Source organism: Aphelocoma coerulescens, chromosome 1 (assembly GCF_041296385.1).
Source record: "Aphelocoma coerulescens isolate FSJ_1873_10779 chromosome 1, UR_Acoe_1.0, whole genome shotgun sequence".
NCBI lineage: Eukaryota > Metazoa > Chordata > Aves > Passeriformes > Corvidae > Aphelocoma > Aphelocoma coerulescens.
The window spans coordinates 3,917,028-3,932,616 of NC_091013.1; the positions used below are offsets into that span (position 1 = coordinate 3,917,028).

Sequence of the window (15,589 nt, forward strand, 5' to 3'; positions counted from 1 at the left end):
AAAGTCCAAATTTCTCATGGCTTAAAGATAATCCCCTAAACTCTTGAAAAAAAAAAAAAATAGAAATTGCATCCCTCCATACTGCTAAGGGCAAAACTAACTGAGCAGAAGGAAGTTAAGAGATCAGATGTCTATAACAAAGTCATTTTACCTTACTGTTCTCTGCATCTTATCTGAGAATGGATACAAGATTCAACCTCCCTTCCTTCCTCTCCTCTCCCTCCAAAAAAAAAAGCCCAGGAAAAGTTTCTAATAACTTCAGGAACAGTGAAATTATACCCCAATTCTTCCTACAGGCTCACATGAAGTGCAGTATTCAGTGGCCCCATTGCTCAAAACTAGGTGCTACTGCAATCAGGTCTTCTGTCCTTTGTATCCTCATGAATAGGTCTGAACATTGCCAGTGTCAGAACAGTCAGGACACAATGCTAAAAAATTCCTATTCTCAATCTGTTGCTGAAGTCTTTCAGGGCCATCTGAACATCCTTGTTTTGGACTATTTGAATAGATTTGAAGCATCCTATTAGAATTTCAAGTCACATTTATTTAAAGTGTTACCTTCCTAAGCATGAAGAGCACTCAGATAATCACTTAATAAGAGGAAAGCAAGGTTAATGCTTTTAGTTCCTGTCTCTGCTTAGTGGTAAAAATACAGACATTAAAATTCTCATCTCATGTTTTAAAAGCTGGGAAGTCACTGGCTAAATGAAAATTTGAACTTTGTTATCCAGTAGAGAAACAGTCACTGGTGGAAAACAGGTGACAAACCATTAATTTTCTGATTTAGTTGTAGTGAAAAGTGCTCAAAGAAAACTTGAGCTGCCACTCCCCCACTTAGAGGCAACAACAACAACAAGGTAGTATTTTTCCAGTTGAGCTGAGGAGGGTAAAAGTCAGGAGAGAACAAGACACAATGACTGATCAGCTCTGTGTCATCATTAAAAATAAACACAAATCTGGATTAACCTCCTCAAGCGCCCATTATCCGACTGCCAGGACAATCCTACGTGTGCAACCCCACAGATGACCCAGGAATTAGCCGGGCTCTGCTTTTCCCAGCTGTCCTCACCTTTCACTGTCACATGCACGCTCTGGCTGGTGGACAGCTGGGGCTGGACCAGGACGTTGCAGGTGTACTCGCCCTCGTCCACCTCCTTCTGCACGTCCGAGAGCTTCAGCGTCCCGTTGTTCTCGAACGCCACTTGGCGATGGTTGAAGGGGAGCAGGTTGGAGTTCTTGTACCACTTGATGGAGTAGTAGGGGTAGCCAATGACGCGGCAGTGGATGTAGGTGTCGCGCCCAGCGATGGCTGTGATGTTCTTCATCGGCCGAATGCTCGCTGGCCCTGAGAAGGCGAAAGGAAGAAACTCTTGAAGACAATTTAAAGGCATGTTTGCTCGAGGGAATGTCTGAATTATTTCTGGATATACAAATGTTAACGGATGCGGCTCACACCACACTTCTTAGCATTTGACAGGTTTTTCCTTTTAAGAGCTACTTAAGCAGTTTCCCTAATCTTTGTATGCTCTAGTTTTTCCTTACCCTGCAGCATCCATACTAATTATGTGGGGGTATATATCTGTGTTATCCAACACTTGCCTGATAAAATCTTTGCTGCGTTACAAATTAAAAGGCTGAGTGTGATTTAATTAATGTGAAATACTAACACTGATACGAAGCTAGAATCCTGTTACACATGAGAACACTGACACAGTTAGCTTTTTTATTTGCTATGTATATAAAGTATAATACCATGAGGATGGGTATTATGCCATGTAGAGCCGGAAATTCAAGCTAAAGTTCTGTATACATGAATAATTACAATGGATGTTGGACAAGTAAAGGAGGAAAGGAAAAGAAAAACAGAACATGCACAGCAGGATTAAAGCAAAGAGACTGTGAACTATTAAAGATGAGTATAGGAAAAATAGACTAAAGGACACAAGCCAAAGGGTTCTTCCAACATTTAACCATACCATACACTTTTTAGATGGGGCTGGAGAGGCAGGGTTGGGAAAAGAGAGCGGGGGAGAAAAGGAGAGGAAAAAACAGTAAGTTGGTTTTTTGGCATTCCAAGAATCATTTCATCACATGCAACAATCTTCTTCTCCACTACAATGAGTTATGTGTGTTTTTTTTGAGGAGCTGATTTGACAAGCACCTCTTACGTTTATTCGAGCCTGGTACAGGATGACTCCCGCAGAGTTGTTGGCAGTGCAGCGATAAACGCCCCCGTCCCGGACCTGAGTGTTGGAGATGTTCAGGTAACTGACCACGTTGCCCTCAGATGTGATGATCTGGCTGATCCGGTGGCTGCCGTCCTTCACGATGGGATCCTCGTCCAGTGTCCAGGTGATCGTGGGCAGGGGAGTCCCCTTCACGTTGCACATGAGGGACACTGGCTCTCCTGGGCTCACCACTTTCTCGCTGAAGGCAGAGATGATTTTGGGAGTTCCGTCTGCCGAGGGAAAGAAAAGCAGGAAAACAGTGCTTACATGGTATAAAGCTTGTCCCCTCCATCCTGGGCTATATCCCATGAGCCAAGATCCTTTTTAGAAGCAAGACAAACAATTTTTTTCCAGGATGTCACCCTAATTATTGAGAAAGGAAAAAAAAATTATGCCAGTAGAGAACTTAAATGACCCTTTGCTTATGGCAAGTTTCTTTTTCATCTTCTGAGAAACCTGGTAGTAGCTCTGCTGTAGGAAAAACACTTGAATAGATGGATCAGGCATCTCTATGAACTGCTGGGTTCCTGCAGTAAAGTTTTAAAACCATATGCAGTTCATTATAAAAGACACACAGAAAAACTTCAACACATTTGGACATTCTCTTCTCCTGGTAGATTTTAGCTCCTTGGGAAGTTAAGGCTGAATCCTGTTGCCAAGAGCCAGGCACAACTTGCATAGGCTGATTTCACACAGCAGTTTAGTCCTGACACACAATGCCCCATTTAGGAAAGTATTAAGCTTTTCTCAATACACATTGCCAGTAATAGCAGTGATGCCAATTTCTTTCTGTGGTCATTTTGTACTACAGATAAATATTTCTCTGATTGACAGTATTCAAATGCTTTATCTTGTGAACCGTCTCCCAAAATACTCAGCCTCTACCAGGCAAATGAATGAAGAAAATGGGTGGGCACAGAAACTTTGTAAGCAGGGAGCAGGATTAAGTACCCACCTCTCCAGAGTGTTCAGTGGGGTAACATTTAAGAGTGCTGACACCCTGGTATTCGTTAGGAGGTTCCTTCTGCGATCATGGAATGCAGGTTTGTTTTCCTTCGAAAATGTTACTTTAAAATTCCCTTGTTTGCCACATGGTAAAAAGGTAAGCACTGGCATTCTCAGAATGCTGAAAGGACTCAGCATCCCTGGAAGAGCATTTTATTTTATTTTATTTCTTTTTTTTTTCCCTTTGCCCCCTCTCTCTTTCATTTCTGTCCCATTGGTTACGAGACAGAGTTTCTAATTTATTTCTTTATTTTGATTCCTGACTCTCTTCCTTTCCTTTGTGGTGTACTGGATACTGTCACCCCTCAGAAGACAGAACAGCAGCAACAAAAAAAGAAGGCTTTTTATCCTGAAAGGGAGCTGACACAGGACCAGTAAATCTGTGAGTGTGCACACTATGTATCTCTTCCATCCCTCCTCCTCTTTTTTTCCCCCTTTTTTTAATTCAAGTGACAGGCTTTTTTTGAGATGAAAGCAGACATTATTTTCCCAGTGAGACCTGAGTGTCTTTGAAATCTTCCCTGCTGTTGCTCTCTGATAACCTGCACTCTCCCAACACCATGATAGATTATCAATATGCTCTTTAGGCTTTCCTAGTCACGGGAGATGGTTGCCGAGGTAACTTGGTCCAGGCAGGTAATCTCTTCTTCTTCTATAGAGACTCTAAAAATAATGTCCATGCCATGCCTGCACCACGGCCTCATTAGTGAGCTGCCTCTGTGCAAATTGATAACTTTCCTCACTTGATTAGCACGTAGAACATTGTACCAGTTATTTAAGATGATCTCCAAGCCTCCAGCCAATATGCCCAAACAGAATAGCAATGTTTGGATTTTTAATAGAGACCGGCTTGGGAAGGGTTTTTGTTTTCAAATCAATTTTTCCATTCTGTTATGAGTGGGGCACAATAAATCCCATGGACATTTCATAAGTGCCCTCTCTTTTTTAAGCTCCACTGATGCCAAAATGATTTTTGCTTTTATATATTCTTCATATATATTCATAACTGTAGACTATTACTGTATATGTATATAGTTCCTAGCTAACCTCAGTAATTTTCCTACCCTGATAGAGAGACAAAACACATTCCAAAAGCCCCAATCCCATCTTGCTTTTTCCTGGGAACCAAGGATGAGCTACCCCTCCAATACACTTTCTCATAAACAAAGTCCAGCCAGTACAGCTGGCAGCAAAAAAGAAGGGCTCCAGAAGAGGTGGAGCCAAGGGGGAGAATTACCTCATTACTTGTGGTTCTAATTGCGAATTCTTGTCAATTAGGCTAATTTGCTAAATTTATGAAATACGTTTGCCCTATGTGGGGTGGGAATTTTTCCTTATCTGCCCTTGGAGGCCTCCAACTGAAGACCAGCTTTGATATTACCTCCGATACTAATATTGTCTCGAAAGTGCATTGTTTCATTTCCAGATCTTTAAGGCATCGCCACTCTAAAATGATGGCACCAAAGATGACTTGTGTGATATTTTGGAAACCAAAATTGCTAGACAGGTAGAGACTGACCTTCCAGTACCACCTGGACATAGTCTTGAGCTGACATCTTGTCCTTGCGCACAAAGCACTGGTAGGCCCCGCCGTCACTCTTGGCCATGCCGTCCATGATCAGGTTCTCCCGGTTGACGCCGGTGATGCGGACGTTGTTGCCAGGGTTGATGATTTCCCCGTTGCGGTACCAGGACAGCTCCTGGTCCTCAGTTCCCGTCACACTGCAGGACAAGGACACTTGGCTACCAACACTGCTTTTGACTTTGCGCGGGCTGATGGTGGCTTTTAGTGGTTCTGGAGGTTTGAGTCGTAGTAAGGGAGAGAGAAAGGGAAATAGAGCATATTAAGTATAAATGTGCATTTATGTGCAAGTGACAAATCAACACTCAATTAAGGAGGAAAATAAAAATCACAGCCATATCCTTCTTAAAAGACAAAACAAAACCAAGTATCAGATGACAGCATTACTTTAAAAAAAAATTTTTGCCACCGACATCCATGACAGAAAAAAATAGGTCTATAGGGATAACCCATTCCTCACGTAGTCCCATGCTCAGGTAAACAGTAGGATCAGACCTACAAGTAACACCATTAGTGCCGAGGGCTTTAACATGGCACTACACATGTTTTGGGAGGGCAGGGTGTTATTTCCCATTAGTTCAGAATGGATCTTTGAAACTGGTGCATTAAATGTGTTCCTGAAACTCATTGTCTGGTTTCATTTCCTGCAAAAGTAACCAAATTTACAATTTCCCAAACCACTCCCTGACGTGAACAAGTGCAGCAAATGCCAGTGACAAGATTAGCTTTGGAGGGTGGAAGATGTTAACACAGGTGCACCCATGGGTATCCATCTGATCTGTCCACATGGAAGTGTTCTAGTGTGTGGGCTCACCAGATTTTCTGCTTTGATGTGGGAGGACTACAATATTTTCAAGTCAGCCTTAAGAAACAGTAAGACAGGAAAATGCGAGTTTTACATTGCAAGAAAAAGAGGATGAACAGCACTGACGAAAAGTCATAAATGTAAATGCAAGGAAAACAATCTTTATCCTGCCACCTAGGAGTTATCAGCACTGCAGAACACAGATTTCACCTCATGCTTTGTATATATTGGTTTGACTTCCTTACAAAGATAAGGGACTACTATCACCACAGATACTATCTCTGACACTAAATACAGACCCACCTATTTTCTCTTTTGGCAGCTTGCATACAAACATACACACACATGCACACAGACACACTTAAAAAAGAAAAAGCAACTTGTTCACTTTATTAAATATTTATAACATAAAAGTTGGAATAAATCTATAGTGGCTAATTAGTGACAGAGGCCTGGAAAAAAACACACAGTGGCATCAGACATTCTGGATTACAGACATGTACATAACAAAACTTTTCTCTACAATGGTACTGGCAAGAGTTAATCTTCACATTCATATTAATGTTAAAAGCCACTGAATATCTCTCTGTTTCCTATAAAAAGACCACAAAGACTCAAACCTGGCAATGACCCACTAAACAAAATAGCTGCACAAAATAGTCACACTCAAGTGCATCACCGATATCCCAGAACCATGATGATGCAAGTAAGCCACATCCTCCATTGCAGAGGAGGGTAAAATTTCTTTGCCCAGCTTTTGCTTCCTGCCAACCTGATCCAGGGAATTTCCACTGGCTGGCTGAGTGCAGAGCCATTACGAAAAGCACATCACCAGGCACTGGGGATGCTTTGGGTATCACCAGCAATACAATTACATCATGTCTCTGCAAGTTTTGACTTTTCATCATAAACGACAGATGGAATGAAACTCATTTTTATGAGTATTTTTATGTATTTTGATGAACACATTTAGAACCAAACTTCCTCAGTTATAACTCATGAATGGCAGATTTTTCACCTTGGTTTTATTTTGCCCAAAAACATTATGTGCAATTATTTGTGAGGATGCTTTTATGGCCTGAACTGCTCACAAACTTCTCCCTTTTCAGCTTGCTAGTCATGCTGTCTAGGTGGAAATTTTAGTTCACACAGCATTATTTCTATTCCAGGAAATAATTTTGGGTTTTTTTCAACAGTAGTAGAATAACACTTTTCCAGTGTGGAGCTCCTGAAGTAATAATTATCTTTGTAGAATTTGTGAAACATTCAGAATATTCACACATGAATACTCGACTGAGGGGAGGTATGAGTATTCAATATTACTGAGCACCGTGAGTCATGGCAATGAGAGTTTGGCAGCTTTATTTATGAGAACATTTGCAATTTCTTTTCCAGCACCCAATTCATGCTTCTAAATTACATATCCTCCATGTGATAAATTATAGAGCTACACTGGAAATTGCATCCATTTGCACTTCTGATCGCTCAATTGCCCAACTAACTCATCTCCACAGAGCCTGCTTTGTGTCCTTCCACAACTTTGAGGACTTTAATCATTGCTAAGATAAATTAAGGAAACAGAAGGTACGGCAAGGTAAGGCAACAACTTCATGCTGATGCCTAAAAAATTTTGGTTTTTTGTATTTTTCATATATTCGTGGCTCTGTAGAATACTACTACATAGTTATATAGCTCCTAGTGTTTTTCCTGCCCTTTCTCTTAGATTCTAGAACAATATGCTAACCTTCTAACACATTCCTGAAATACTGTTTTGTCTTATTTTCAAGTAGAGGACGTATGAGAAGAACATTTTGTTTTCCGACCAGAATCTGAGAAGACATAACAAGAAGTGGGGCAAAGAAGCTGTGGACCAACTCCAAAAATTACCTTACCAATGGCTCTTCCAATTGGACAATATTTGTTAAGAATCCTAATTTGTTGAATTTATAAAATTGTAGAGATCCAGTACCCAGTGTGCCCATGACTGTTGGGACACCTGGAAGCTTCCAACAAAGGTTTGCTTTTTATTTTACTATTTCAACACTGGTGCAAGGGGTCTTCTCTTTCGATATCAGGCAACAACACCAACAGTCAACTGTGACAGGACCTTTCATCCCCTGACACAACAAAAGACTTATCTACTTCCCCCATGGCTAAACTAGACTGGAATGGTTTGTCTTGTGATGAATTATCTCAGTTGAAGACACCCTTAGCCAGCAATAAACATCCTGCCTCGAATGCATGGGAAAAGGATAAGCAGAAATAAGTGACTGATGGAGAAGCACTTTTGCAACTATAAAAGACCACTTGATTTTCATGAAATCAGAAATGTCTTATACACTCTCTGAGTGTGTGGAGAGTTCTCCTCGATCCTGAGACATTGGTATTGACATACTTCCCTGAGACTGAGAGAAATTAGGAGAACATGATTCTCCTAATCTCAATCTGCACACCACTATCTGCACACCACTATCATGCATTGGTAAGTGACACTGGCTCCTAATCTATATGATTTCTTCTCCAGCTGTAACATAGGTACCTTTATTATCATGCACTGTATTTTTATCTACTAGTAGCTCTTTCTGTGTTATCCTGTGTGGTAAGTCTGTTCAAAGTCTTATGTCTGTTTTCCTTGTGTCAATTTAATAAATAATTCATGTTGTAATAGACCTGATCGGTCGTTATTAAGGACCTGCGAGCGAGAGTGGGTTTTGGGGTGCTGACCACCTCAATAAAAGCTGCTGTCCACTGCCAGAAACCTGCCAAAGGCAGGGACTTGTCTAAGCTCTCCCCTCTCATTCATAGCATCAGCCCACGACCTACGTTTGACGTAGAGGCGCCCGATCATCTCGGCGGTGCCGTAGTTGTTCCACACCTCGCAGACGTAGCTGCCCGAGTCCGAGGGCCGCGTGTTCTCGATGAGCAGCCCCGTGACCGTTTGCCGGAAGCGGCTGTCGGGCTCCCAGGGGACGTTGTCCTTCAGCCAGCGGTACTTTGGTGCCGGGTGCCCTGATGCTTTGCAAGGCAGCTCCACTCGCTGTCCTGCCATGGCTTTGCGGTGGTCAAACCCATCTAGGATAGATGGAGCTGAATTCGCTGGGTCTGAAACAGAAAACAAAGAGGAACTCTTTTCAGTGATAGCCAAGACGTCAATATATTTTCTCCTGCATTTTCTGACTCGCCAGCCCGGTGTTTTGGGCGCTACAGTTTGCTTCTCTGACCCAGCCACCAGTCTGAGTCATGGTGGCTGGGATCCAGCAGCACATGCTGCTGAAGCAACTCATCACTGCTTGGAAATCCTCTCACTGGATTTTTTCCAGATGGCAAATGTTTCACTGGTCATCTTTCATGTTCCCTGTGAGAGGCATGGAGAGCCAGAAATGTGTTGCCTTAACAATTATTGCTACTTTTCGACTAGATTGAAGCCAACACATTGTCCCTTCTTCTCGGTGGTCTGAAGGCTTTGAATTAAAGGAGCAATTTATTCCCTTGTCAGGAGAGAAATGGGCAAAGGCACAGGGATTTCTATCTGCAGTCTAACTGACAGACAAGTCTTTTCTTCTTCTCTGGAAAAAGAACTTAACGTGACAAGACCAACTTACAGCTTAATAGTGCATCTTTCTGTGCTCAATTTGCTGACAAAGGCAGCTCTCGTTTGTGCAGCACCTGGCATGGATTTATGTATCTCACACAAGTCTGGCAGGATTGCCTTCACCAGAGGTGCATGTACCCATCAGAAATAGTGCTTTGTTTGTGATCTCAAGTTTGAAAACTTTTGGAGACAGAGGTTGACACAATTTAAAATTTTGTGCAGCCCATCATGGAGCTATTGCAACAAAAACACTGAGAAAATATTCATCAAAGTATTTTCTCATCACATTCACCCACTTGCTAAGATTTTGGTCTCACAAAGAAACTCTACATGCTGACCAGCTCCTACCTGACACACTGACCTCTTTTATATATCTAATCACAGCTGACTGAATGTAGGTGTGATTGCCACAGTTCTGGCATTTTCAAGTGGCATTTTAACTTAGCAAACTCAGGTGCTGCTCACAGGGCAGCTGCAGCAGGTCCCTATAAGGAACTGGAGAGATTAGAGGAGCAGTTCATGCTGAATTCAAGCTATTCCAAAAGTAATCAGTACCTGACCCAGCTGGTTTAAAACTAGCTTAGATATATCTCCATGAACTGCAGCCACACCTGGGACGGTACCCATGACAGCAAACAGCTTAAGGCTATTCAAGTTAAACTATCAATCCAGAAACCAAAACTGTGATATTAAAAAAAATGGACTAAATAATATTTTTTTTTTGGTGGCTATATCTAGATAAAGCCCCCAAAATGCCAAGTCCAGTGAAAGGTGACAACAGAGGTTTTTCTGCTTTCCAGGTGCCAGGAAAACACTGAGCCACTGAGGGCAAAGCCACCTTCAGCTTGCTGAGTGTCTCATTAAGAAGGAGGCAGCAGTGGTTAAATGAGTGATTTTGGATGAATCAGTGGCCTCGAGGTCTGTATTTGGCACCAAGATGGGACATATTTTGAGCTTGCCATGCTGTTTATGTCTGGCTCACTGAAAGCACAATCTGCCAGCATGCTACTGGGAAGGCCAATGTCAATTTGACTAATTGATCAGCCAGCTCCTCTCTCGCCGTTTGGGTCAGGTGTCCCTGCTTCCAGGGCACAGATTCTTTTGTGGGGAATTAACTGACAGTAAAACCACAAGCAGGCAAGAAATTAAAGCTTCTGGCTCTTAAGAAGGTTACATTTACAGGAAATCAATTTCTTCAGTTGCAAGTAATGATTAAATATTTAAGTAATAAAAAAGTAGAACTATCTTTTAGAGGCATTGTCTGTGCATTCCTAATCAAGCAGCACAGCAGACCCTGGATTCTCTATCCCAGGGTCACTTCACTTTTTTCCTTCTCAACTTGAGCCTTTGTCAGGAGCAGCACAGCCTGGAGTCCCAGTTGCAGGACAGCTAAACTAGGATTTGCCTACATACTGAAGAAGACTTCACCCTGCTGCTATAGAGGAGGTTTTTAAAATATATTCAGGGATACACAAGCTGTGATTCCAGTGACCTGCTTTCTTCAACTCTGTGCTTATATATTTAAATGGACAGTAAAAATATTTCTTGGGTTGTCCCTGGAACAGACTCCTATTTAGAGCTCCTACAGTGCATATATTCCAGTTAGGGAAAAAAAAAAACCAAATAAAAAACCAAACAAAGCACAAAACAGAATCCCAGCGTTCATTTGCAATCACCTGCAATGAGGCAAAAAATAGCAAAGTAACAAAACCCAGTTCCAATATGTGTTTAGGGTCTTTTGAATTATTACTTTGCTATGCTTTAAGTCAGCTGCAAATGGCTTCCAGCAAGGACAATGGTGAAAAACTGAGGCAAAATACTGTTCTAAAATATTTTACTTCGGACCTTCTTTGAAGGACAGAATAAGGAAATTGTTATGCTTTAAAAATCATAAGGATTTTTCGGAGTGTTGGGGTTAAGAAGCAGTAATGATTTTGGGAGCTGGGATTCATGGCAGGACAAATTTGCTACTGGAAAAGCACATTATAATGGTTCTTAGAAGTATCTTCTGTTGCATGTTAATGGCTTTGATTTTAATTTTATTTAGAAAGGCCATGTGATTTCAAGGAGGTGTTCTTACTCCAAATGAAATTTGGAACTTCATTTTGGTCATAAGCATATTAATTATTCACTATTTTTGCTATTTTTTAAAATTTGCTATTATTGGCACATTACCATTCTCACTCTTTCAAAACAATGATGAAGCTTAACTTGTATTAAATGTGGCCAGGAAACATGAGAAATTTCCACCACAAACTATTTCATCCCCAAAAAAGTGAAGAACATATATGGATGGAAAAGGCAGGCAAAATTGTACATCTCATGCAAGTAGGCCTTTCAGAACTGTGTACATGGATTCCCTGATCCCAGTTCTTAAAGGACTCACTCTCTTAAAATATAAATTCCAGTTAAAATAAAGAAAAACCATTTGGAGAAATAAAAAGGGACAAACTCTGCCTTTGATTGCTGCATTTGTTCAGTAGAGTAACAGGACTGGAAGTCAGAGCCCACTCTAGCCCTGATCAAAAATAATTAACCCTGTTGGATTAAAAAAGCCACTTATAGCATATAGGTAAAATTTACTCTTTCAGTTTGGTCTGTGGAGGAGAACACAAAAGGCAACTCCAGACAGAGCACAGCTTTTAGGGTGTTTGTCCTAAATTTCAAACAAGACAGAGCTTTCATTTTCCCCCTTTTGTTCAGTGAGATAACCAGAATTTTTCCTGTGGTAGCCAAGATACAAGCCTGATTTTATTTGTGTTCCCACTGGCTCAGCCTTAGCATGATTTCACATGGAAGCAGACCATATTATGGAGCCAGCTGGAAGGGTAGAACCCTTCCTGTTCCTAGAAGACCACAGCAGGCAGATTATTGTGCAGGAGAATTTCTTCATCTGGCAGGGGAAAGCAAAGCCAAGAATTCTACCCGCAGGGGACACCTATCAAAGGGAGAAATTCTGAGATCTGACTGGTAAGTTACTCTAACCTGAAGAATCCCACTATTTTTTGTTAATCATTACTATATTTAAGAACTGCCCTGTGTCTTCAGAGGGCTCCAAAATACTTCAATGTCCATTTTGGAGGAGGGAAGAAAGTATGTCAATAATGGAAAACTTTGTGCTCATCTCTGTGTCCCTTAGGGCTCCCAAACAGAGGACTAGAGAGCTGAGAAGTCACCACTAGAGTTTTATTCTGACAAAAGGACCAAATGAGGAGAGGACAGGACCAAAAGGGGAACGATCGCACTGACTGTTAGATTGGGAAAGTCACCAAATCCTGACTGACCTTTAGGGCAACTTAGCAGCAGGGAAAAGGAGAAAAAGGAATGTGGGGCCTTCAGTAGGATGGTGGGCATGATTTATGTAGGGTAAGGATACGGGGAGACAGTCTGGGATACAGCCCCAGTGAGCTCTGCGGATGTAGGAAAACCACTCTGGATTTGCTCACGTGCAAACACAGGGTGCAGTTACAGACAAGCAGCAAATGAGGGACAGGAAGGGGAGGTGGAGAAGCGCTAATCCTACACAGACATATTTGAGAGCAAGTTCCAGACCCAGTCTTGGGATCAGCTCTCCTTCACTTCAACCTCAACTGGCACTGCCTCCCACAGAGGAAAAATGGGGGAAAAGCTGGATTGGAGCAGCACCGTATTGAGAGCTCCGAGTGTGTGATGACTGTGTGTGGGGAACCCAAGCATCCATCACACACACAGCAATCAGGAGACAATTTAAAACTACAAGGAAAAGTTAAAATAGCCCATCCACCTTCTCATTTTCCCATCTGCTGCACAAATTACCCTGGGACTCAGCCCTGAGCATGGAGAGCCTCCAGCCAGCCAGCCCCCCTGTCTGCCTGCAGCACCCCTGGATGCATTGGCACAGGTCATGTGCTCCTTATGGCTGGAAATCCCTCCTGGAATCAGGGGAACATGCTGTTTTCCCCAGGGTAGGAGTGAGATGAATGAAAAGGAAGGCTGAAAGGCACCTCAGTTAACCTGAGACTCCTGAAGCGGAAATATCTACAGCTGAGTGAAATGTCCTGAGCTCCTGCTGTGGTCAACAGAGAGAAATAGGCACCATGGGGCAGTTCAGATCACCCCAAAGTAGGACAGGTACACTACCCCTAAAAGTGTTCCTCTTCTTTGGTTACACAGGGAAGTTAAGGCGATTAAATCCTTTCCCTGCACAAGTCTACTTTTGAAGGGATGAATCCCATCTGCAGTCCTTTTATAAAGTACTCTAAACCTGCTAAAAATCACCGTGCTGAATGCAGGTGAACCCTACAGGCCTTCAGGAAATAGTGACTAAGAGGTGAAAAACAGATGAAAAACAAAGGATTTTAAAATGGCCCATTTTATTTTGCAGCAGCTCCCCACTTCCATTTGATAGAAAGGTGGCTGTTGCACACAAGAATGTGTCTTGCCAGCTGAGCACATTAGAGAGAGACATGTGCAGCATTTCATTTAGCAGGATACAGAAAAGGAGCACCTGATACAAAAAGTCTTGCGCTGTTGCTTTGTCGCGTTTCTCCAGTGTATCTGTGCCTTGTGATACATCGGTAGTTGTACAGTCCATCTTCATTCTGTACGTCTAAAATATACAAGGCTCCCGTGGATGTGATGAGAAATCTAGGTCCTGAAAGACACAAGAATTTGCAGGGCTTAAAATATATGCAGGTTGTTACTCTCACACTGAAGGATGGATGACAAAGGTCCTGAAGATTTTTTTTGGCCAGGTTTGAAGCTGCCAGTTCCAAGCTTACCAAGTACTCGCTGTAAATGCATAAAAGGTATCAATTCATGTATATTTTATATGCACTTCATGTGCAAAAAGAAGGGATCTTTAAGGAAAATGTGAGGAAAGAAGGAAAGAAACGTGCCATGGTCTGTATCAAAATTAATAACCATACAAGAGGCATCTGAAGTAAAATATGGGGAAAAGAACCAATGCATTAATCCAGTTTAATTCACTATTGCAGGATGATACGACGCCATTCAGCAGCAGAACTGTGGGTGTTAGAAAGGCAGTAAAGCTGCTCACACCTGCAGTGCTTGCAAGTTAAACAGGGTTAGGAGCAGTCCCAACCCACCGCACCCAGCAAAGCAACAATCTCTAAAACCAAACAAGACTAACATGTTCAAGGTCAGAGTTTCTCCCATTATTCTCTCAAAATAAAAGTGTTACAGGTTAAATTTTCTTCAAATATGAATTTTTTATGCTTAGCTCTAGAATATGTGGAAAATACCGTGGTGGATATGGTCATGCGCAGTTTTGATCATTTGACACCTGCAGAAGTGCCTCTGTTCTTTTTTATGCCCACTCTAAAAGCAAGGACACAAAACCACCTAAAATCTAGACAGTACATGTTTACTCTATAGTGCTTCTCACAATGCAATAAATCAAAATAGCATGTTTAGAACACATTTCAAACTTAAGCCTCACCCAGTTAATATTTCCACTTAAAAAATACTGTATTCCAAGCTGTGTGTGCTTTTCCAAAACTTTTACACTGAGGTAAACAATATCTTTTCTTTTTCATGTCTGCTAAATTTCTCTAGTAGATGGTAGCTCTTACAATATATGTACCTGTATTTATGTATTATAAAATATATCAGGCTCCAGAATTAGGGGAGAAATAGACAGGGTTGAAACCCATTATGAACTAGTATTCAGTAATGTGCAGCAAGAAATAATTCCTTTTTCTTCCGAGTTCTATTTGAGCAATGACTTTTTAATAATTAAGTGTAGTCAGGATGCTTGCTCCCACATGCATCAGTGGGAAAGCAATCCAACAGAGAGAAGACAGAAAGGGAATAGTTTCATTACAGAGGGCAATATCCTTTAAACCATAATATAAAAGAAATAGAGAAAAAAATTAACAACCACTAAATGTCACAGGACAGGTCTGACGCTTAGAGCAGATAACATTAAATAAAACATCAGCCCACCTCTCCCATCTCTGCAAGTATCGAGAATTATTAAATAACCACACCAGGGTTAAATAAGTGGCGGGGTTGTTTAGCCTGAAGAAAATTTTGGAGGGTCAGGGGTGATATTACTGCTCTCTAAATATCCATGACAGGAAGGTGCACCCAGGGGGGGTCAGGCTCTGCTCCCAGGGAACAAAGAACAGGAGGAGAGGGAACGGCCTCAAGCTGTGCCAGGGAAGGATCGAGTTGGACAGCAGGAGCAATTTCTGAATGAAAGGGGTGGTCAGGCCTTGGAAGGAGCTGCCCAGGGAAGTTTGGAGTCTCCATCCCTGGAGGTGTCCACGGAAGGCCTGCACGTGGCACTCAGTGCTCTGGGCTGGGGACAAGGTGGGCACTGGGCACAGCTGGGACTGGATGGGCTGGGAGGGCTTTTCCAACCTCAGGGATTG

General features: G+C 42.0%; 1 protein-coding gene across 1 annotated transcript in view; it reads right to left on the reverse strand.

The window, feature by feature from the left end:
- DSCAM (DS cell adhesion molecule) overlaps positions 1-15,589 on the reverse strand; it is a 444,019-nt gene that overhangs the window by 161,001 nt on the left and 267,429 nt on the right. Inside the window, exons 4-8 of the mRNA XM_069028212.1 lie at positions 13,699-13,845; positions 8,444-8,722; positions 4,753-5,028; positions 2,162-2,458; positions 1,070-1,345 (exon numbers count right to left, since the gene is read on the reverse strand). Coding sequence (XP_068884313.1) covers positions 1,070-1,345; positions 2,162-2,458; positions 4,753-5,028; positions 8,444-8,722; positions 13,699-13,845 — 1,275 coding nt within the window. The remainder of the gene's footprint in view (positions 1-1,069; positions 1,346-2,161; positions 2,459-4,752; positions 5,029-8,443; positions 8,723-13,698; positions 13,846-15,589) is intronic.